This window comes from Rana temporaria, chromosome 2 (assembly GCF_905171775.1).
Source record: "Rana temporaria chromosome 2, aRanTem1.1, whole genome shotgun sequence".
In the NCBI taxonomy this organism is placed as follows: Eukaryota; Metazoa; Chordata; class Amphibia; order Anura; family Ranidae; genus Rana; species Rana temporaria.
The window spans coordinates 134205094-134229623 of NC_053490.1; the positions used below are offsets into that span (position 1 = coordinate 134205094).

At 45.7% G+C, this 24530-nt stretch overlaps 1 protein-coding gene across 2 annotated transcripts in view; it reads left to right on the forward strand.

The window, feature by feature from the left end:
- LOC120929548 (protein LBH-like) overlaps nt 1-24530 on the forward strand; it is a 51253-nt gene that overhangs the window by 12318 nt on the left and 14405 nt on the right. The window contains exons 2-4 of one of the 2 annotated variants that reach the window (XM_040341126.1): nt 12-157; nt 895-1012; nt 13683-13887. In XM_040341126.1, the coding sequence (XP_040197060.1) occupies nt 902-1012; nt 13683-13887 (316 nt within the window). In that variant the 5' untranslated portion in view covers nt 12-157; nt 895-901. The remainder of the gene's footprint in view (nt 1-11; nt 158-894; nt 1013-13682; nt 13888-24530) is intronic. The other variant, XM_040341125.1, reaches the window with a different exon arrangement.

The window sequence follows — 24530 nt, forward strand, 5'->3', positions numbered from 1 at the left end:
CAACTCACAAGGCATCAAAGTCAATGAAAATTGGCATACTTGTTCCAGGACAGTAACTCAAAAAGTAGCCATTGGATTTCATAGAGGGAGATTTGCAATGGCAGCCTGAATACTTCACCAATACAGGCTTGCTGTGAAGTTGTGTATATACTGACAGGTAATTGTATATAGACTGTATATAGACCAAAATGAATTATAGAGCTATAAGGATGTAAGTTAATATAAAAGTAAGACTTTTGTTTTGCCTGCAAATTATACATTAAGGGCCCTTTCACACGGGACGGATCCGTGATGATCCGCCCCGTGAACCTCTGCTTGCTCAGCGGGGATTGCTCCGCTGATCCCCGCTGAGCCAGCGGATGACAGGGCGGTCCCCGCACACTGTGCAGGGACCGCCCTGTCAGATGTCCGTTCTCCCCTATGGGGGGGGTCGGATGAACATGGACCGTCTGTCCGTGTTCACCCGATCCGCTCTGCAGACGGATGGAAAAATAGGATTTTCCTCCGTCTGCAGAATCGGAGGAATCCGGACACTGATGAGGCTATCTCATAGGGATCAATGTATGTCCCTTTTTCATCCGTAAACAGATGGATGAAAAAGCGGACATGCGGTCCGCATGTGTGAAAGGGGCCTAAATGGGTTTTAAAGGTTCATCTACTGAACTTGCAAGTTAAACTCCATCCATATAGAAAAGTGACTTATTTTAATCCAGTTATGTATTCATTAAAATACATGTATGAATAGTTTTCTTTCTTTTAGTTTTTTAGTTTCCAGTCATGGGAGAGAGTAGGCTTTGGAATATGCTGTCAGTCTAACATTAGCAACATTGTACACTTAAAATATCCTAGTGCACTTTTGCTGCTCTGCTCTAATAGCTCTCTCTTTTACGGCAGAGGCATCATGAATGAAGTGTCAGTTCTCCGTTTGCCGGTGGAGGATGACATTAATGAAGTGGTACATGGCTTGGATGAAACGGCTCTGAAACATAGTGACAGCCGACTGCCTTTTCAGGTAACTACCAAACAAGCTGAAAGAATTAATGCATTAAAGAATTAGTGACTTTTAATCTCAAAGAGTGTTATACATTTTGTGGCTTCCTGAACTCTGTTAGTTTAATCAGCCTCTTGTTGGTTGGCATGAGAAGACCAGTTAGAGCAAAATGGCAGACAGTGAGAGATTACATGACTTATTTAATTACTTGCCACTGTGTATAGAGTTTCTCTATATTGACCGTTGATATTTCCGTAAGAAGATGTCCTAAATGAGGGCTTCAAATTTGATCTTGAGTAAATATTTTTTTTATTATAGCATATCAGCAGTACATCATAAAAACATGTATTGAGCTGATTGATTTGCCCTCCAACTATATACTGCAATTTATATTGGTAGTTGATAGTGTATCTAGACACTTGTTTATTTAATTGGGACAAACACCCCCCGGTTTGGTTCGTGCCAGAACTCTCGAACATCGCAAAAGTTTGGACCTGAACTGCAAACCCTAATAAAGTCTATGGGACTGAACTTGAAAAATTAAAAGTGCCCATTTTGAAGGCTTAAATGCAAGTTATTGGTCATAAAAAGAGTATGGGGCCCTGGTACTGCCAAGTGGGACATGTATCAATGCAATTTTTTTTTTAAAAAATATTGTTTTTAGTGCCTGGGGGAGGGGGGTCCCCTTAGTCTGCCTGTAAAGTGGCGCACCTGTACCGTGTATAGATCCTGCTCCAGCAAAACTAACATATATAAAGAAACAAAAAGACATTTAAATAGATTTTGCCTTCAAGCTTTCTTTATTTTGTAAACAATGGCTTGGGGAGCTAGTCTGTATGATGAGGCCACAATTAAAGCGGTTCTCCACCCTAAAGTGGAGTCCCGCTGATCGGAACCCTCCCCCCCTCCGGTGTCACATTTGACACCTTTCAGGGGGGAGGGGGGTGCAGATACCTGTCTAAAGACAGGTATTTGCACCCACATTTCCGGCCCGGCATTCACGGGCAAAAGACGGGCATTCCGTCACATCCCGTCGCCCCCCCGTTGTGTGCTGGGAACACTCGGCTCCCAGCACACAGCGGGAGCCAATCGGCGGGCGCAGCGCGACTCGCGCATGTGCCGTAGGGAACCGGGCAGTGAAGCCGCAGCGCTTCACTTCCTGGTTCCCTCAGCGTGGATGGCGGGGGGAGCAGCAGAGAGACGAGCGATCGCTCGTCCTCTGCTGCGATCGGCGCTGGACTCCAAGACAGGTAAGTGTCCTAATATTAAAAGTCAGCAGCTGCAGTATTTGTAGCTGCTGGCTTTTAATATTTTTTTCCCATGGCACAACCGCTTTAAGTGCACTTGGAACAAGATTAGAGATTTTTTGGATAAATTCTGGTGTCTCTTTGGCAGACTTTGGATGGAAATAACACATGCACCACTGTGAGCCAGCCTTATGTAAGAAGCAAAACTATAGTACCCTCAAGCCAAGATTAACAATTTTTTTAATTTAAAGCCTGGTTTCTCTTTCGTAGATTTTGGATATAAATAATAGGTGTGGAAAAATTGGGCTTGGGTGTTGGTGGTGCCGTCACACTTTAACCCTATAGAGCAGTGGTTACATAGTTACATAGTAGGTGAGGTTGAAAAAAGACACAAGTCCACCAAGTCTAACCTATGTGTGTGAATATGTCAGTATTACATTGTATATCCCTGTATGTTGTGGTCGTTCAGGTGCTTATCTAATAGTTTCTTGAAACCACTGATGCCCCCCGCTGAGACCACCGCCTGTGGAAGAGAATTCCACATCCTTGCCACCCTTACAGTAAAGAACCCTCTACGTAGTTTAAGGTTAAACCTCTTTTCTCTAATTTTAATGAGTGGCCACATGTCTTGTTAAACTCCCTTCCGCGAAAAAGTTTTATCCCTACTTTGGGGTCACCAGTATGGTATTTGTAAATTTAAATTTTATCCCCTCTCAAGCGTCTTTTCTCCAGAGAGAATAAGTTTAGTGCTCGTAACCTTTCTTTATAACTTATATCCTCCAGGCCCTTTCTAGACCCTTTATTAGCTTTGTTGCCCTTCTTTGCACTCGCTCCATTTCAAGTACATCCTTCCTGAGGACTGGTGCCCAGAACTGGACAGCATACTCTAGGCGTGGCCAGACCAGAGTCTTGTAGAGCGAAATAATTATTGTTTTATCTCTGGAGTTGATCCCCTTTTTCATGCATGCCAATATTCAGTTTTCTTTGTTAGCAGCAGCTGGACATTGCATGCCATTGCTAAGCCTATCATCTACTAGGACCCCCAGGTCATTTTCCATCCTATATTCTCCCAGAGGTTCTCCCCCCCAGTGTATATATTGCATTCATATTTTTGCCACCCAAATGCATTATTTTACATTTTTCTACGATGAACCTCATTTGCCATGTAGTTGCCCGCCCCATTCATTTGTTCAGATCTTTTTGCAAGGTTTCTACATGCTGCAGAGGAGTTATTGCCCTGCTTAGCTTAATATCGTCCACAAATACAGAGATTGCACTGTTTACTCCTTCCTCTAGGTCGTTTATAAACAAATTAAATAGGATTGGTCCCAGCATAGAACCCTGGGGGACCCCACTACCCACCCCTGACCATTCCGAGTACTCCCCATTTATCACCACCCTCTGAACTCACCCTTGTATCCAGTTTTCAATCCATGTACTCACGCTATGGTCCATGCCGACAGACCTTATTTTGTACAGTAAACGTTTATGGGGAACTGTGTCAAATGCTTTTGCAAAATCCACATACTGTACACCACGTCTACGGAGCTTCCTTTATCTAGATGGCAACCAGTGTTGCCAGCCGTCCAGTTCGTAAAAACGGGCACTTTTTCCCCCTGTTTGTAAATCTCTGTGGTTGCGGGAATGTGCCAGTAAAGTTTTGGCTTGGAACTGCGCAATGAGATTGGAGGCAGGGGGTGATGGTGGCTGCAGTGGCACAGCAGAGGGGGATAGAGGCAGGGGGCAATGGAGGCAGGGGGAGATTGGAGGCAGGGGGTGTTAGTGGCAGGGGGTGATTGGAGGCAGAGGGGCAGGGGCAGAGGGGGATGGTGGCACCGCAGTGGGTGGGGGATGGAGACAGGGGTTGTTGGTGGCAACGCAGAGGGGGATAGAGGCAGGGGGAGAGTGGAGGCAGGGGGTGTTAGTGGCAGGGGGTGATTGGAGGCAGGGGGCAGGGGCAGAGGGGGATGGTGGCACCGCAGAGGGTGGGGGATGGAGACAGGGGTTGTTAGTGGCAACACAGAGAGGGATGGAGGCAGGGGACGATGGAGGCAGGGGGTGATTGGAGGCAGAGGGCATGGGGCAGATTGGAGGCAGAGGGAGATTGGAGGCAGAGGGAGATTGTGGCACCGCAGAGGGGGGTGAAGTCAGGGGGTGTTGGTGGCAGAGGGGGTTGGAGGCAGGGGGTGATGTGACCAAATAATTTGCCCTTATTATATCGATTTTGTTCTCCTTTCTTTCCCTTTTATCTCTCTCTCCTAATTTCTTGCCCCCCCCCCAATCCCTCTCTCTATCCGTCCTTCTTGTTCTTTCTCTCCTTTTTTTTATTCCCCCCTCTTTTCCTCTCCCTTCCATGTATTCTCTGTTTTTACACCTTGGTGGGGGGGGGGGGGGGGGGGATGAGTGGCAGTGCTGGCGGGGAGCTGCGATGAGTGATAGTGCTGGTGGGGGTGGGGGTGGTATCAGTGTCAGTGCTGGGGGGAGTTCTGATCATCAAACTCAGGTGCTCTTGATCAAGGCCATCTGCTGATCTGAGAACTGTAGTGGGGACTTTTAAAGGCAACTATAATCACAGGTAGTGTAACTCACTGTGTCTCTAACTTTGTGGTGTCTCACACCAGTGACACCTATGTCAAAATCAGAAGATATGGTCTCCTTCAGCCCCTCCCACTTCACTTTCCTCTGACCAGCCATCTGACCTCTAATCTCTGCCCTCTAACTATGCCGTGAACTCAATGGGCGTCTGCAAAGAGGCTGAGTGGGCGGCCGTTGGCTCCAGGAACAGCCCAGCTGGGTGGCTACAATGCTCCAGGAACAGCCCTGCTGGGCCGTTGCGAAAAGCCTGGGAGAGCGGTGCGGACATAAGGAACAGTCCAGGATTTGGTGACCCCTGGCAAATCGTCATTCGACCCCCAGGTTCAGAACCACTGTGCTAGAGGATCCTTGTACCTAGAGAAAACCTATCCAGTTTGTTGTTGAACCTGGAGGTCAGGAGATCCACATCTTTGTCCCCCATTAGCAACAAGGCTCTAGAACAAGGGTCTCAAACTGGTGGCCCTCCAGCTGTTGTAAAACTACAAGTCCCATCATGCCTCTGCCTGTGGGAGTCATGCTGGTAACTGTCATTCTTGCAATGCCTCATTGGACTTGTAGTTTTGCAACAGCTGGAGGGCCGCCAGTTTGAGACGCCTGCTCTAGAACATCTTCAGGTGTAGGGACCACTCCCCTCCATCCAGGCACTGATGGCTGAAAAAATCTGCCTACCAATTGTCTATGTTTAGGATGTGTCTAACAAAAAAGGCAAGAAGCTGACGTTCTGCCCAGAACAAAATCCAAGCTATCTGTCTGCTTGCAGTGATACTTAGTTCCTGATGGTTGATGTACATTACTGCTGTGGTGCTGACAGACTGAATTCGTATTGACTGACCATCTGGCAGGATGGTTCAACACAACAGAGACAGTTTTAGGATACTGATCAGGAGACAAGAAACATCCAAGGTCTAAGTTCCCTGTATAGACAGGGTGCCCAGGACTCCTCCACAGCCCTAGGCTTGCATTCGGTGTGATAATCTTCCAAAAAATGGGAATCAAGGACTTCCTTGATTGCAGAGTCAGCTTCCTGAGCCAACAGGTCATGAACAACCTGGTGTTTATAAATATCATAATCAAATCACCAAAAATAGAGAAGATGTGATTTGAATAAGGGTAGAACACCCTAGGCCAGTGATAGACAATTCTCTGATTTGGCCATAGCAATAAACCAAAATCAATTATTCATTCAGAAAGAGCATAGAATCTGCATCTAATAATGGATCGATAGATGGATCTTGACTGAACCAGAGAAGTCCAGCATGTCCGTATAGGAGTGAAAGTGTCACTAAACCCATAAAAAACTATCAATAAATGGTGTATTACATACTGCTCATACTCACATAGGGCCATATTCTGAGTAGAGTTACGACGGAGTATCTCAGGAAACTCCGTCGTATCTCTCTTTTTTGACCCGCGTATCTATGCGAGTGATTCCTAGAATCATTTTCAAATAGATACGCTGAAGATCCGACATGTGTAAGTCACTTACACTGTCGGATCTTAAATGTAATTCGCCGCCGGCCGCTAGGTGGCGTTTACGTTCAGGTCTCATTTGTTTATGAAAATGAGCCTGATACGCCGATTCACGAACGAAATCGCGTCGCGTAACCGTCGCTAACGTCGTTTGCGTAAGCGTAAGGTTACCCCTGCTATATGAGGGGTAACCTTACGCCAGTCCCACGTATATGACATGTTAAGTATGGCGTCGGGTCCGCGTCGTCTTTTCCCGTCGGGTACGTCGTTTTACTAAGTTGTTCTTGAATACGACTTTACGTCAATGACGCACACGTCGGCGTCATTGACGTTTTCCGTCGAGAACTGGAGCATGCGCACTGGGCTATTTTAAGCCCGGCGCATGCGCAGTTCGAACGGCACGGGGGCGCGCTTAATTTAAATACAAGCCGCCCCCTTGGAATTACGTGGGGATACGCCGGGCCAATTACACTACGCCGCCCCAAACTACGGAGCAAGTGTTTGGGGAATACAGCACTTGCTCCTGTAAGTTGGGGCGGCGTAGTATAAATGGCTTACGCGACGCCGCCGCAGGAACTACGTGAATCTGGGCCTTAGTCACTATAAGATTTGTTTTCTGTATTCTGCAAAAAACTGGTTGATCCTGCTGTTCTCTATCTCCACCTTCTGTCCATGTCCCTAATTCAGCTAGGGATCTTGCAGCTGTGGTGGCAAATCTGCCCATGCTCAGTTTTCAGTGAGTTTCTATACTTAGCATTCCCTCCCTATCACATCTGAACAGCCCATGTGACTAGATTCACACATGTGGGCATATACACAGTGGTAAATGAATGCCCACTCCCTACCTCCTCCTCCCTCCCTCCTCCATGCCCACTAACCAGCTAAACACAATGGGGGTGAAATATTACATGTAAATTAATGGAGGCTTCAGAAATCCACACACACCATGTTATTTCTACAAAACAATAAAGATTTAATTTCAATTATATATTTGTATGCCAATTAAAAATAGTGTATTGATATTATTTATTTTATTCCAAAGACAGTTTTTTTTATTTTGAACATGTGACTAGTAGCAGAGGACTACTTTTACTCTGCAGACGACAGGCTGGGAAAGATCTGGGTCATGTGACAGCTGTATACTGATTAGGAAAAAGGCACTTAGATTTCTTTTTTAATAATTACAGTGCCATCAACCATATACAGAAATAGAAAGGACAATGTAAATGAAACAGTGTGTGCTTAGTATCACTTTAACCAGGGCTTTTTTTTCTCAGACAATAGGTGCAGGAACTCCCCCTTTCCACGTCATCTCTTTTCTCTGCCCTCCCAGTACTGCCCCTTTTAGACAATATCGAACCAAGTATCATTTTGTGATGCTAAGTAATTTGTATGGAATTTGGTAATGATATCAAGAAAAACAGTAAAATAGACCCCCTGCAGTCAGTAACAATAGATCCCCCTAGCAACAATGGACCACCCACAACAAAATCCCCCCCCCAGCAACAATAGACTCCCGGCAGCATCAACAGATCTCCACACAGCCAGCATTAATAGACACTCTGGCTGCCATCAACAATAGACCCCTCCCCCAACAGTAGATCTCGTTCAGCAACAACTGACCCCCAGCAACAACATAAGACCCCCCCCAGCAACAATAGGTCCCCCACGAGCAACAATAGACCCCCCCCAGCAAAAATAGATCCCCAGCAGTGAGCATCAACACCCTGCAGCACACCCCAGCACCCCTTGCCTTTACATACAATCAGTCCAGTAGGTGCCGGAACTGCGTTCCCTCGCGTTCCCGCTAAAAAAAAGCCCTGACTTTAACCACTTCAGCCTGGAAAAATTGCCTGCTCAGTTGTCAATTGTCAGAATTCGGCACTGCGTGGCTTTAACTGACAATTGCTCGGTCGTGCAACGTTGTACACAAACAAAATTGACGTGGTGGTATTTGATCACCTTTGCGTTTTTTGTTTTTTGTGCTCTAAACAAAAAAATTGCGACAATTTCGAAAAACTACAAAATGTTGTACTTTTTGCTGTAATAAATAGCCCCATTTTTTTGTAGAAAAAACCCGATTTGTTTATTTAGTTTAGGCCGATATGTATTCTTCTACATATTTTTGGTAATAAAAATCGCAAAAAGCGTATATAGATTGGTTTGCACCAAAGTTATATAGTCTACGAAATAGAGAATAGATTTATGGCATTTTTATTATAATTTTTTATACTAGTAATGGTGGCAATCTGCAATTTTTATTGGGACTGCGACATTATGGCGGACTTATCGGACACTTTTGACATATTTTTGGGACCATTGGCATTTGTACAGCGATTAGTGCTATAAAAATGCACTGATTGCTGTGTAAATGTCACTGGCGGGGAAGGGGTTAACACTAGGGGGCGTTGAAGGGGTTAACTATGTTCCCTAATGTGTGTTCTAACTGTAGGGGGAGGGGACTCACTATAGGAGATGACAGATTGTGGTTCCCAGCTTCTAGGAACTCACGATCTGTCTCTCCTCACAGAACAGTTTACACACACACGGCCCTGTTAATCCTCTCGTGCCCGTGATCGCCCGTAGCCGGCGGTCATCGTGACAGCCGGTCACGAGCATCGGCACCCCCCGCTTAAAGGGACCGACGTATAGCTACAACGGTCCACGGGAACGAGCCGACCTGCAGCCGTATAATGACAGCGGCTGATCAGCAAGCGGTTAACAATTGAGATGGGGACAAAGGACATTAGTGACCCATGGGTCAGAGGTTGTCTGTAGCAGACAACTGAAGCAGACCATAAGGAGCCCCTTTCGCAAAAAGGGAGAAATAAGTTCTTCAATATTCTTGCATACACAGAGCAATCCCACTTCTGTTTACCAGGGATAGAAATAAAGGCGAAACAAAAGTAAGGGTGAGGACTAAGGCATTCTATACACAAAGCAAATTTATTTCCTGCAACCACTGGTTGACAGGGGAACCCCTCTCACCCTGCCTATGTATTCTCCCGGTGGAGGGGAGACATGAAGCCATTAGCACAGAGTACAATCTGACTGTGGTCTGTTACGCAGATAAATTTTCATGGAGTTCAGTCTGACTGTGATCTATTACTCTATTCTATTGCTCAGCCTTCATTAGAATAGAGCATTAGCATGTTCCCATGTGTGAGGGGAGTCACTTTGGATTGCTGCACGGTAGCACAGGCTACCCCCCGGGACACACAAGGATCTCTCCAAATTGAGGCCTCCATCTATTTGGATTGTCCACTAATTGATTTAGCAGTGTTGGTTGCCTTATGCTTGGATTTGTTTCCCCTTTGGCTTTCCACCTGCTCTCTGCCTCATTGGTCCCGGTCTGTTTGGGTTTTTTTTCCTATATGTCAGAACCCATATATGGATGCATTTCGATACATAACGATTTGTTCTTAGCCCTAGGGGATTTTCTTTTTTCCCTCCAATGGGCGCTCATTACCTCTGACTCCACCTGTATATCGTTTACTCCACCTGGTCCTTGACGCACGTGGATGGCTAACGACTCAATTGATTTGAAATCAGCAATACTCTAGTGTCTAAAACATTTTCTCAAAACTCGTCCTGAAGAAGCCGCTAGGCGAAAACGCGTAGGCGAGACGATTGAAAACACTGCTTTTGACTGCATATTCGGCCCAGAGGTTTATTTTTTTTATTTTTTATTTTTATTAAAAGGCCAAGAGGTCCCCATGGTCCCGGATGGCAACCCCCATTTTTTTGTATGTTTTTTTTATGAAAAAAAATTGTAATTTATATATATATATATATATATATATATATATATATATATATATATATTATTTATTTTTTAAAGGGCCCATAGGTCCCCAGGGCCCCAGATGGCTACCCCACCTTTTTTTTATAATTTATTTTTATATATATTTTTCTTTATTTCTTTTTTGTAAAGGGCCCCCCCGCTTCTCAATTTTCTCAATTAGCGGTGGCACCCCCCTCCGCTTCTCAATTTCAGGCGGCAGCACCCCCCCCCCCCCCTGGTTCTCTGCTCCAGCATGTGTGGGACATGTGATCCAGCCCCCCTATGCACCTTTGCAGGAACAGATCACTTATAAAGTTTCTCATCATTACCAGCAATCAATATACAGTTGCAATAAAAAGTATATGAACCCTTTTGAATGATATGGATTTCTGCACAAATTAGTCATAAAATGTGATCTTATCTTCATCTAAGTCACAACAATAGACAATTACAGTCTGCTTAAACTAATAACACACAAATAATTAAATGTTACCATGTTTTTATTGTAAACATTCACAGTGCAGGTGGAAAAAATATGTGAACGCCTAGACTAATGACATCTCAAATAGCTAATTGGAGTGAGGTGTCAGCCAACTGGAGTCCAATCAATCAGATGAGATTGGAGGTGTTGGTTACAGCTGCCCTGCCCTATAAAAAACACACACCAGTTCTGGGTTTGCTTTTTTCAAGAAGCATTGCCTGATGTGAATGATGCCTCGCACAAAAGAGCTCTCAGAAGACCTGCGATTAAGAATTGTTGACTTGCATAAAGCTGGAAAGGGTTATAAAAGTATCTCCAAAAGCCTTGCTGAAGTTGCTGTGCATCAGTCCACGGTAAGACAAATTGTCTATCAATGGAGAAAGTTCAGCACTGCTGCCACTCTCCCTAGGAGTGGCCATCATTGTAAAGATGACTGCAAGAGCACAGCGCAGACTGCTCAATGAGATGAAGAAGAATCCTAGAGTGTCAGCTTAAGACTTACAAAAGTCTCTGGCATATGCTAACATCCCTGTTAGCGAATCTACGATACATAAAACACTAAACAAGAATGGATTTCATGGGAGGATACCACAGAGGAAGCCACTGCTGTCCAAAAAAACATTGCTGCTTGTTTACAGTTTGCACAAGAGCACCTGGATGTTCCACGGCAGTACTGGCAAAATATTCTGTGGACAGATGAAACTAAAGTTGAGTTGTTTGGAAGAAACACACAAAAATATGTGTGGAGAAAACGAGGCACAGCACACCAACATCAAAACCTCATCCCAACTGTGAAGTATGGTGGTGGGGGCATCATGGTTTGGGGCTGCTTTGCTACGTCGGGGCCTGGACAGATTGCTATCATAAAAGGAAAAATTAATTACCAAGTTTATCAAGACGTTTTGCAGAAGAACTTAAGGCCATCTGTCCACCAGCTGAAGCTCAACAGAAGATGGGTGTTGCAAAAGGAAACGACTCAAAGCATAGAAGTAAATCAACAACAGAATGGCTAACAGAAGAAAATACGCCTTCTGGAGTGGTCCAGTTAGAGTCCTGACCTCAACCCGATTGAGATGCTGTGGCATTGCCTCAAGAAAGCCATTCACATTAGACATCCCAAGAATATTGTTGAACTGAAACAGTTCTGTAACCGTTCTGTAAAGAGGAATGGTCAAGAATTACTCCTGACCGTTGTGCACGTCTGATCTGCAACTACAGGAAACGTTTGGTTGAAGTTATTGCTGCCAAAGGAGGTTCAACCAGTTATTAAATCCATGGTAACATTGTGTGTTATTAGTTTAAGCAGACTGTAATTGACTATTGTTGTGACTTTGATGAAGATCAGATCACATTTTATGACTCATTTGTGCAGAAATCCATATGATTCAAAAGGGTTCACATACTTTTTTATTGCAACTGTATTATTACTGCAGTGATCAATTGCAGAGTTGGATTACCCAAGATGACATCACAAGGATCTTGCATGTAACTGTGTTACAAAGAAACCGTTTAGATCAGGGGTCCCCAACTACGGCCCATGGGCCACATCCAGCCCCCTACAGGTTTTTATCCAGCCTGCAGCTAGAGTATCAGTGGCATATCCTCAATGTGCACACATTAAGGATTCAGGGGTGCTCTAATGAGGTAAGGGGGGGGGGGGCTTGACGTAATGGGGGACTGTAATGGGGGCTTTAAAGTAAGGGAAGACTCTGATAGGGTCTCTGATGTAAGGTGGACTCTGACATGGACCATGACATAAGGGAGCCCCCTGATGTAAGGGGCAGCTCCGATGTAAGAGAGACTGATGGGGACTCTGATATAAGGGGAACTCTGATTGGGACCCTGAAGTAAGCAACACAATGTAAGGGGGAACTCTGATGGGGAATCTGATGTGAGGGGAACCCTGATGGAAATCTGTTGTAGGGGGAACTCTAAAGGGGAATCTGATGTGGGGGGAACTCTGATGGGAAATCTGATGTAGGGGAACTCTGATGGGGAATCTGATGTGAGGGGAACTCTGATGGGAAATCTTATGTGAGGGGAACTCTGATGGGGATTCTGAAGTAAGGGGGACTCTGATGGGAAGTCTGATGTAGGGGGACTTTGATGAAGACCCCGTGTAAGGGAGGGCCCTAATAGAAACCCTGGTGTAAGGGGGCTCTAATCGGGAATTGCCCATTGATTTTTTTTCTAAAATATACAATATGACCCTTGTTTTAGATCACTCTGTAGCAGATCCAGAAATACAGTAGTTGTTTTACCTGACAACCTACAAATAAGGAAGTGTAATAAAAAATAAATAAAAATAAAATAGTATGTTGCGCTGGTAATATTTTACAACTTAAAGCGGAGATCCACCCAAGAATGGAACTTCCGCTTTTCGGAAAACCTTCCCCCCCTCTGGTGTCACATTTGGCACCTTTCAGGGGGGAGGGGGTGCAGATACCTGCCTAAGACAGGTATTTGCACCCACTTCCGGGCATAGACTCCCGTGGGAGTCACGCCACTTCCCGTCCCCCCGCTGTCTCCTGGGAAACACACTGGTCCCAGGAGAGAGCGGGGACCAGTAAGGACGGGCCGTGCCACTCGGGCATGCGCAGTAGGAAACCGGGCAGTGAAGGCGCAAACGTCACTTCCTGATTCCCTCACCGAGGATAGTGTCGAGAGCAGCCGTGAGACGACCGATTGCTCGGCCTCGGCTGCCGACATTGTGGGTGCGCTGGACAGGTAAGTGTCTATTTTTTAAAAGTCAGCAGCTGCAGTATTTGTAGCTACTGGCTTTAAAAAAAAAAAATTGGGTGGACCTCCGCTTTAAGTCCTGGCCTGTATTCTTTTTTCCATACATGCAGGCCTGGTTGGATTCAACCACTGGATAGTGTTGGTGTAACAGAAAAAGGTACATGGATGCAGGTAGCGGGGCTCAGAAGGCAGGAGGGGCCAGGTGAAGGATCGGTGCTGCTCTGTGCAAACAATTTCACAGAGCAGGTAAGTACTGTATAACATGTTTATTTAAAAAAAAGTTTAGAATCACTTTTACATTTCTCAAAATTCTATGTGTGTAAACCCTGCCAGCAATATTTTTACAAAACTATTCTTTCTCTACAATTCAATAAGATATTTCCTGACCCAGAGGAAGAGGAAGAGGAAGTTCCAGTGAAGATGAGAGGAAGGTTGCCCTCTATTGTGGTGGAACCAACTGATATAATAGATATAGAAAGTGGAGTGTTGCGATGGCCCCCTGAGTCTGTAAGAAAGGCGAGAGAGGAGGCTGAACTCGCAGAGGAAGATACAGAGAAAGTGGAAACAGAAGACCAGACAGGTGAGACATGTATAATATTGCGATCTGCTACAATGACATTCAGAGGCAAACCTAATATGTTAGTGGTATGTTGACATGGTCAAAATGTGTGTAAAGGCAAAATAACTAATGCCCCATCAGGCCTTTTTTTGTGTTCCCTCCATTTCCTTTCACAGAGCCTCCTGGTCCCTGTTCAAATATCAATCCCCAAGCAAATATTACCCATAGTACAGATCTTCCCAAATAGCCCCGATTTCCAACCAAGTAGAGATTTAAGCCTCGTACACACGACCGGTTTTCCCAGCAACCGGTCGTGTGTATGCTTCATTGCAGTTTTCCCGACTTGAAAACTGACGAAAAAAATAGAGAACCTGCTCTCTATTTTCACGTCAGGATTGCCGTCGAGAAAAATGGTCATGTGTATGCTTTTCCGAGGGTAAAAAAAACGTGCATGCTCAGAATCAAGTATGAGACGGGAGCGCTCCTTCTGGTAAAATTAGCATTCGTAATGGGGATAGCACATTCCTCACGATGCAAATTATTATTAAGGGCAAATCTTCTCTCACCAAACTTTTACTAACACGTGATAACACGAGATCACAAAAAGCAGCCCAAAGGGTGGCGCCATTGGAATGGAACTTCCCCTTTATAGTGCCGTCGTACGTGTTGTACGTCACAGCGATTTGGACCGGCGGGATTTTGTATGACAGTCTGTACGCAAGACAAGCCTGGCAGAAATCCCGTCGGGAAAACCAACGTTTTTTTTTCTGAGGGGAAAACCAGCCGTGTGTACAGAGCTTTACCCTTTTCCCTTGTAACTGATTGGGTATTCTTTGCAAAGTGAAGCTTCCCCACAATAACTAAGCTCTGTGGAAAATTTGTGCAGCTGCACTTGCAAAATGCAGAGACTATTTGCTTTTAGTATGTAGCACATAGCCTAGACCGGGCTGGCTGATTTATCCCAGGTTCCATTTCCTGCGGACCACATGGCAGCCATGCACACAGCAGTTCAGTCTCTCAACTCAGAAAACAGGCAGTGTGGTTTATTTGCTTATGTAACTTGGGTAGGGTGCAGATGAGCCCTGGGATACTCCAAACTAGCAGAAAGATAATGGGGGACACTTCTAACCACTTCAGTCCCGGAAAATGTTACCACCTTCCTGGCCAGAGAACTTTTTACAATTTGGCACTTCTTCTTTTTAACTGACAATTGCGCGGTCATGCAATGCTGTACCCAAACAAAATTTGCGTTCTTTCTTTCTCACAAATAGAGCTTTCTTTTGGTGGTATTTGATCACCTCTGCGGTTTTTATTTTTTGCGCTATAAGCAAAAAAAGAGCGACAATTTTGAAAAAAAAAAACACTATATTTTTTACTTTAATAAATACCTCCAAAAATGTTTTTAAAAAACAAATGTCTTCATCGGTTTAAGCCAATATGTAATCTTTTACATATTTTTGTAAAAAAAAAAAAACACAAGAAGCGTATATTAATTGGTTTGCACAAAAGTTATAGCGTCTACAAACTATGGGAAAGATTTATGGCCTTTTTTATGGCGTTTTAATTATTATTATTTTTTTTACTAGTAATGGCAGTGATCTGCAATTTTTAGCGATAATGCGACATTGTGATGGACAGATCGGACACTTTTGACACAGTTTTGGGACCACTGGCATTTATAGTGCGATCAGTGCTATAAATATGCACTTATTACTGTATACAGTAAATGTCACTGACAGGGAAGGGGTTAACACTAGGGGGTTAAGTGTGTGTGTTCCCTTACTGTTTTCTAACGGTGTGGGGAGATGAGTGACTGGGAGAGATGACAGATCGCTGTTTCTACTTTGTAGAAACACACGATCTGTCTTCTCTCCTCTTACAGCACAGGGAATTGTGTTTTTACACATACAAATCGCCGTGCTTGCGATCGCCCCTTTTGGCCTCCTGCATGCCCTGTGGTGGCTCTCCTGGGCAAAGCCATATATATATATATGGGATTTCGTCCAGGAAAGACAATCTGCCGCAGTATATCTGTGTGAGCCGGTCGGGAACTGAACTTTCTCCTCAGGATGCAACCACCCTCTCATGTATTCAGTGTCTAGTGAACTACAACTCAGGGGACCCCATTGTGAAGGTAAAGCCTGAGTCAATAAACTGGAATGACTCTCCCAAAAGGTAGAAAGGACAGCCTCTGGGATCTCTTGTACTATGCCCTGTGTACTCAAATGCTTTCCTGCAGTACCAGGCAGTCTCTGTACTGTATGCCTTCAGGTCAGATCCTCTGTGGACTTCCTGCACGGCTCTTCAGGAACTCTGGATGTGGGTCCCATAGTTCTAGCTGGAGGTGGGACCCAGATGATCTCTTATAAACTGCAGCTGTTAGCCTCAGAGGGCCCCAGGCTGGTTCTTCTCTCTCAGCACAAGGACCCTGCTGTTCCAGGCCCCAGTCTACTAAAATACACCTCAGCCCGTTACTGGCCACTTTTCCTGCCAGCAAATGGCTGAGGCTGTATGAGTTTGCAAGAGAGAGTCTGCCTCTTCCATCCACTAAATTCTTGAATCTTGCAGACATCAAAGAAAAGCAGGCAAGCCCGCAAATAGCTTTCTCCTGCGTTCCTGTTGTGAACTTGCTCGGCTGGCGTTCCTTCTGGCTACAGATCCTGCAGCCAGTCCACTTGTTGATAATATTTTTTACAGATTGGATGACCTGGATCACCGCATGGATCAGTTTGCCTTGGCGTTACAGACGCCCCTGAGTCGCACGGCTCATCTGGAATCTCCCACTGTGCCCGCTCTGGTAGAACATGTGTTGCAGGCACCCGCCTCGAGTATTACCTCTATAAGAGGTATGTCTGGTTCCACTCCACTTCCCCAGCGATTTGGGGGTGATCCAGTTCAGTGCAGAGGGTTTCTCAACCAGGTTGCGATACACTTTGAGATGCTGCCCAAGGCGTTTCCCACGGACAGAAGCAAAGTAGGTTTTGTGATATCTTTGCTTTCTGACAGAGCCTTGGCCTGGGCAAACCCTCTATGGGAGACACAAAAACCTGTGCTCCTGAGTTACCCTTCAAGGGTATTTGATGTTCCCACATGCTCCACTTCTGCTGCCAAGAGTCTCATGTCCATCAAGCAGAGTATGAGGATGGTTGCCGATTACACCATTGAATTCCGTACTTTGGCAGCAGAAGTTGCTTGGAACAATGAGGCCCCCCGTGGCTGCTTTTTCTCATGGTCTCTTGGATAACATCAAAGATGAGATAGCAGCCCGAGATATACCCACTGAGCTGGAGAGCTTGATCACATTTGCCATCCTCATTGATTCCAGACTCAGAGAGAGACTCTCTCTTAAGGAGCGCTTGCGTAAGCCTCCTGTCTCCTGGGCTGGACTGGGACAAAAATGTTCGCCCTGGACTTCATCCAAACTGGCCCACTTTGACAGGTCTCTCCCATGGCGGCCGGACAACTCCCGCACCCCCCTCTCCCCCTTCACTAGCCACTAGCCGTTGGTACTGGTACTCTTATAGGCAGTACCAGTGGGGACGCTAGACATTATTTCACCTGGGGCAAAGAATCAGTTCGGTGCTCCCCCTTATGGGACAAGATTAGGCAGAAGTGAGGCCATAGCTGTTGAGTCAGCTGTCTTTCCCCTCCCCCATGCTCCTCTGTGGTCGTCCCTGCTCCTCTGGTCCTCCCCCTGCTTCTCTGTTCCCACCAGGTGAGCGCTGCGGGGAGGGAGAGGAGGTGAGCGCTGCGGAAAGGGAGAGACAGAGGAGCGGAGGTGGGCAGCGGTGCGCTGTCACTGAAGCCGGCCCACTGAGCCATCGGCCCACCGGGAAACTCCCTGTAGTCCCAATGGCCAGTCCATCCCTGCCTGTCTCCGAGCTTTGCAGTCCCACCTTTGCCTTCCTCACCTCCCATGCCTCCTGGTATCGAGTCGGTCTGTGAAGATTAACCCATGCATTTGGGCTTCACGCGTCTCTCTGTGGACGAGAGAGCCCTTAGGAGGAGGGAGAGATTGTGCCTTTATTGTGGCAAGGCTGGTTACTTTTTGAAGTCTTGTCCTACCCATCCAGGGAATGCCTGGACGTTGTTTTGTCTCCAATTTCCCAGAAGTATAATCCCCTGGTTTCGGTTACCCTGTCTTGGGCTGAGTTGTCTGTCGAGATACAGGCTCTAATCAACTCATTGATGCTGCCTTTGTATCGAAGCACTCGAATCCGCTGCAGCTTGCGTGCCACTCCACTTGCTATTGAGGCTCTTGACGGAAGACCTCTACAGTCTGCCCATGTGACTCATGAGACTGTTCCGTGGTCCAAGCCGTAGGGGCTCTTCGATAATCCAATTCCAAGTTATTTCCTCACCTAAGTTTCCGCCGGTTATTGGTTATTACTGAGGCACAACCCCTCTTTTGATTGGCTCCATGCAGAGGTTCTGTCCTGGTCACCACAATGCATTAAGAGATGCTTCCAGAAGGTAGCCAAGGTCCTGTGCACCTCTTCACTCTCTTCCCTGCCGGAGGAGTACCGCGATTTTAGCGATGTCTTCGACAAGGGTCAAGCCGGTACTTTGCTTCCACACTGGTCGTATGATTGCACAATTGACATTCAACTTGGTGCCATACCCCCTCATGGCCAGGTTTACCCTTTGTCGGTCATGGAGGCTAAGGTCATGGAGGAGTATGTTGCAGATGCACTTTCTCAAGGTTTTATCAGCAAATCTTTGTCTCCTGCTGGTGCTGGTTTCTTTTTTGTGACGAAGAAGAGTGGTGAACTGAGAACTTGCATTGATTATAGGGGTCTCAATTGTCTCACCATTAAGAATACCTATCCGATCCCATTGATTATGGAGTTATTTGATTGCCTCAAGGGAGCAACGGTTTTCACGAAACTTGATTTGAGAGGGGCATACAATCTTGTCAGGGTTAAGGAGGGCGACGAGTGGAAAACTGCATTTAATACCAGAACAGGTCATTATGATTATCTCGTAATGCCTTTTGGCCTCTGTAATGCTCCGGCAGTTTTCCAGGAGTTTATTAACGATGTCCTCTGAGATTTTTTGCAGTTATGTGTGGTGGTTTATCTCGATGATATCCTCCATATTTTCCAAATCCCTGGAGAGCCATCACACAGATGTCTGTCTTGTGCTTCAGAAACAAAAGCCCCATACAGACTATCAGTTTTCCTGCAGGTTTTTCTCTTCAGGTTTACCAAAACCATGTAGTGCAAGGGCCTGCCTGATTGCATACAAATTGAAACTCTTGAGGTTTGACCTCATATTAGATGGTTTTGGTAAACCTGAAGAGAAAAACCTGCAGGAAAACTGATACGGTAGCAGTGGCGGCTGGTGAAGTTTTAGGATGGGGGGCGCAAGACCCCACCCTTCCACATTTGGCCCCTCCCACTTCTCATAAGCCACACCCCTTATATAATCCACCCACTCCGTCCCCTGTATTCCACTTGCTTCCACTCATAGTGTCAGGAGTATACAGCTCAGCATCACAGCACAGAGTATACAGCCCCAGCATCACAAATCATGGTATATAGCGCAGCCTTACAGATCGGTGCAAACAAACTAAAAAATTACACTGTTAGTAATGAAGGACTCAAAATGGGCAGGAGATTACTAGAGACTGCGGACATACTGCACAAGATTACTAGAGACTGCGGACATACTGCACAAGATTACTAGAGACTGCGGACATACTGCACAAGATTACCAGAGACTGCGGACATACTGCACAAGATTACCAGAGACTGCACAAGATTATCAGAGATTACCATACTGCACGAGATTACCAGAGACTGCGGACATACTGCACAAGATTACCAGAGACTGCAGACATACTGCACAAGATTACCAGAGATTGCGGACATACTGCATTACTTGTCCTGCAACTTGGGACTTCAACGTTGCATGACAAGTCGTACCCCATGATTTCCAATGAGAACTGTTCATATCTGTGCGACTTCAGGTCAGAGCGACTTCAAAGTAGTGCCTGCATTCCTTTGGTCCCACTTTGATGCAACTTGAGGTCCATAGACCTCCAGAATACACAGGCATTGCTTTAAGTCGCATCAAAATTGCGGTAGAATTGTGCAACTTTCAGACTGCGTTAGCCTGAAAGTCGCAAGATTCTGCCACAATTTTTTGCTGCGATTTTGCAGCGACTTGAAGCAATGCCTATGTATTCTGGAGGTCTATGGACCTCAAGTCACATCAAAGTGGGACAAAAGTAATGCAGGGACTACTTCAAAGTTGCACAGATATGAACAGTTCTCATTGTAAATCATTGGGTCCGACTTATCCTGCAACTTTCCAGTCCCAAGTCGGACAATTTGCAAGCGGGGGGGGGGGGGGTGTTTTGGTGTTGACGGCCGATATTTTCCCCGCACATTAAGTATAAAAAACGTTTTTTTTTAATAACTGGGGGGGTGGTGTTGACGGCCGCTATTTGTGCTGTAATTAATTTTTACATAGAAAAGAAATGTTGGTAATAAGTGGGTAAATGAAGTATAAAAAAAGTTTTTTATAATAGTCGGGGGGGGGGGGGGGCTTGACGCCCGCTATTTGTGCAGTAATTTTTATGTATTAAAGAGATTTTGTTAATAAGCGAATAAGCGGGGTGGGGGGGATGGAGTGCTAAATTAAATTAAATATGAAAAATAATCTGTTAATAATATTAAATGTAAAACAAAAACATTGATTAAAGTGGTGGTGCCTGGCGTTATTACACAATAATATAACAATACTGTCCAGCGCGCCGGAAACAGTGGCGCGCTGGGAAGCGCCACAAAAGCATATTTTGCCTCCCAATGTAGCGCCACGTCTGCAATCCCGTGATTGCACAGACGTGGCGCTACTCCTACTGCACTGTGCCCGGCGTCCGGCGCGCAGACACAGTGCACATAAGGACCTTTTTTTGGGTTTTTTTTTTCTTAAAGGGACAGGTTTAAATATAATTTTTTTTTTTTACTGACTGGGGGAGGGGGGCGGCGCCCGGGCGCCCCCTATGGACGGGCCGCCACTGACTGATAGTGTGTATGGGGCTTAAGAGAGAATGATCTCTATTGTAAACTGGAGAAGTGTGAATTCCATCGTGAACAGGTCAAATTCCTGGGTTATGTAATTTCCACGGCTGGGATTTTGATTTACCCAGAGAAACTTTCTGCTGTCCTACAGTGGCCTTGACCCGTGGGTTTACATTCTCTGCAGCGTTTTCTTGGCTTTGCCAACTATTATCGGAAGTTTATTCGTAACTTCTCGTCTCTGGTCAAGCCCCTGACTGATATGACCAGAAAGGACTGTAACCCACAGAGTTGGTCTCCAGACTCCATTAAAGCTTTTAAGAAGTCTTAAGGCTGCCCTTGTTTCTGCTCCTGTGTTGGCACATCCTGATCCTATGTTGCCTTTTATCCTTGAAGTTGATGCTTCTGAGACTGGAGTTGGCGCCCTTCTGTCTCAACGTCCTAGCTCTGACCGCGCTATGCATCCGTGTGGCTACTTTTCCAAGAAATTGTCACCTGCGGAGTACAATTACGATATTGGTGACAGATGTTGGTGATCATTTTAGCCCTAAAAGAATGGAGACATCTCCTCGAAGGTACCACTGTGCCTTTCTCATTCTTACTGACCATAAGAATCTCAAATTCTTGTCTGAGGCTAAACGCCTCTCTCTCAGTAGGGCGCAATGGGCTCTTTTCGTGTCGAGTTATAATTACATTGTCTCATTCTTACCCGGTACTAAGAATGTAAGGGCTGACGCCTTGTCACGACAATTTTCCTCCACTTCCAAGATGGTTCCGGTTCCTGTGATTCCTCCTGATCGTATTATGGCTACGGTTCACACCAGTCTCACTTCTTGCTGCTCAGGTCGATGCCCCTCCTGAGAAACCTTGTGATCGTTGCTTTGTTCCCGAGAGTCTCCGTACTGCCGTGCTCCAGACTTATTATTCTCCCAAGGCTGCTGGCCACCCTGGGAAGAATCAACTCTTTTGGGCCATTTCCCAACAATTCTGGTGGCCTAGTCTACGTGCTGATGTAACCGCCTTTCTAGTTGCCTATTCCGTGTGTGCCAAGAGTAAGACTCAACAACACCTTCCAGTGGACGTCCTACAACCCATATCGAATGGAGAGAGGCCCTGGACCCACCTGTCTATGGAATTCATTGTGGAGTTACCCAACTCCCAGGGCAACACAGTTATCCTTATGGTGGTTGACCAGTTCTCAAAAATGTCTCACTGTATTCCACTTAAGAAGTTGCCTACTTCTAAGGAACTGGCTTCCATTTGAGCTCGGGAGATCTATCGCTTACATGGCCTACCCAAGGTGATTGTCTTTGACGGGGAAGTCAGTTTGTGTCCCGGTTCTGGCAAGCCTTTTGTGCACAGTTGGGAATTCAGCTTGCTTTATCCTCTGCGTATCACCCGCAGTCTAATAGAGCCGAAGAACGAGCCAATCAATCTTTGAGCAAATTCCTACATTGCTACAGTATATTTCTGACCATCATAACAACTGGTCAGACCTCTTACCATGGGCAGAGTTTGCTCACAATAGCACCTTGAATTCTGCTTCTCGTTTGTCCCCGTTTATGGCAAACTATGGTTTCCAACCTTCCATGTTGCCTGACTCGTTTGTTCCTCAGCGTATTCCTGCTTTAGAGGAGCATCTCCGTGGTCTTCGTTCCACTTGGGCACAAGTCCAGGAGGCTTTGCGACATGCTAACGATAGGAACAGACTCCATGCTGACTGCAGACACCTGCCTGCGCCTTCCTACCAGGTTGGGGACAGGGTCTGGCTGTCATCTCGCAACCTTCGACTTCGTGTTCCTTCTCTGAAGTTCGCACCTTGGTTTATTGGGCCTTTTCTGTATCCTTCACAAGATAAACCCAGTGGCTTACACGTTGGACCTTTCTTTTCAGTATACGTATCTGTAATGTGTTTCATGTCTCCTTATTGAAACCTTTGGTCTGCAACTGTTTCACCACCTTGGTGCCACGTCCTCACCCTATACAGGTTCAGAACCATGAGGAGTATGAAGTACAGTCCATTGTTGATTGCCGTAGGTTCCCCCGGGAGCGCATACAGTACCTGGTGTATTGGAGAGGGTACGGTCCGGAGGAACGCTCTTTGGTCTCATCCTCAGACATACATGCCCCTGTCCTCCTCCGTGATTTCCATAGACGTTTTCCCCTCAAACCCGGTGGTCCTCCGAGGGGAAGGGATCATTGAGGAGGGGGTACTGTCAGGGCTGGGCTCAGCCCTTCCTTCTCTGAGCTGGCTGCTCAGCGGTCAACTAATTGCCAGCTCATTTCTCTCCACAGTGACTCACCTGTTGATTGTTGATGATCTGCTCGTCAGCCTAGCCTACTTAAAGCCTTCCAGCTCACTTAATCTCTGCCTTCGCCTTTGTCAATATCACAGAGACTTGCTCCTGCATTCCTGTTGTGGACTTGCTCGGCTGGTGTTCCTTCAGGCTACTGATCCTGCTTGTTGGACTACTATGTTTATCTCTGGCTCTCTGACATTGGCTTGGCCGACTACCCAATCCGGTTACTGAACTCTGGCTATGTTTGACTACGCTTACCTTTTAATTATTATTAAGTGTGATTTAACTGTACTGTCTCGGTCGGATTCATGGTTTCTGACACCTAGCTAGAAGGGTGCTACTAGTAAATAAATCCTAATGTTTTTTTTCTATGTTCTTGCTCATAATGCAACTATGTGAGTCCATTGACTCACTAAATCAATACACTCCCAGTATTGATATATGGACAGTGGATAAAACCACAGCCCATACATTAGTCATTTTACGTCATTCAAACACTCTTTATTATATTAGTTATTTTGTTTAAAATGATTTTGCAATTATGTGATTGTGGGATCGTGTGGTGGATCTTATGCACACACCAACGTTATGGTACAACACTTGATATGGTAACTTTTGTTTTGTAGGTTTTGGATAACAATAAAAAAAAATATATATATTTTTCTCTTTGGGGTTGTGCATTTTTATCCACCACTACACAATCGTTAATTATTTGTAGAACATATACAGTAAAACCTTGGATTGCGAGCATAATTTGTTCCAGAAACATGCTTGTAATCCAAAGCACTTGTATATCAAAGCGAATTTCCCCATAAGAAATAATGGAAACTAAAATTATTTGATCCACAACCATTTATTCGTAGGTCCTTCAGCTTATTAGTCTATATAAAAAGATTATAGCAATGTGACCATGTGACCAGGTTGTGTAACCATAAAATGTTCATCCACAAATTGAAGCCTCCACAAGGGGAATAAAAATTCAGCAGGAGCTAAAGAGTATAAAAGAGAAGAGAGGTGCCTCTAAGTGTAGCAATATGTTGCTAAATGTTGTACCTTCATTAAATGTAACCATATTGCTACACTTAGAGGCACCTCTCTTCTCAAGACCCCATTCACACCTAGGCGTTTTTACGCCTGTAGCGCTACGCCGCTGCCGCCAGAGGGCTGAAAACAGATGTCCCTCTATGAAGATGGTTCACATCTCCACGCCGAACGCCGGACGCCTGTCGCCTGCCGCGTGAAAAAAGGTCCCGGACCTTTTTTTCAGGCGTCTTCGAGCGTTCGGCTAGGAGATGGCAATCATCTCCATAGAGGGGGTCATCTTGGGGCACATCTAGGC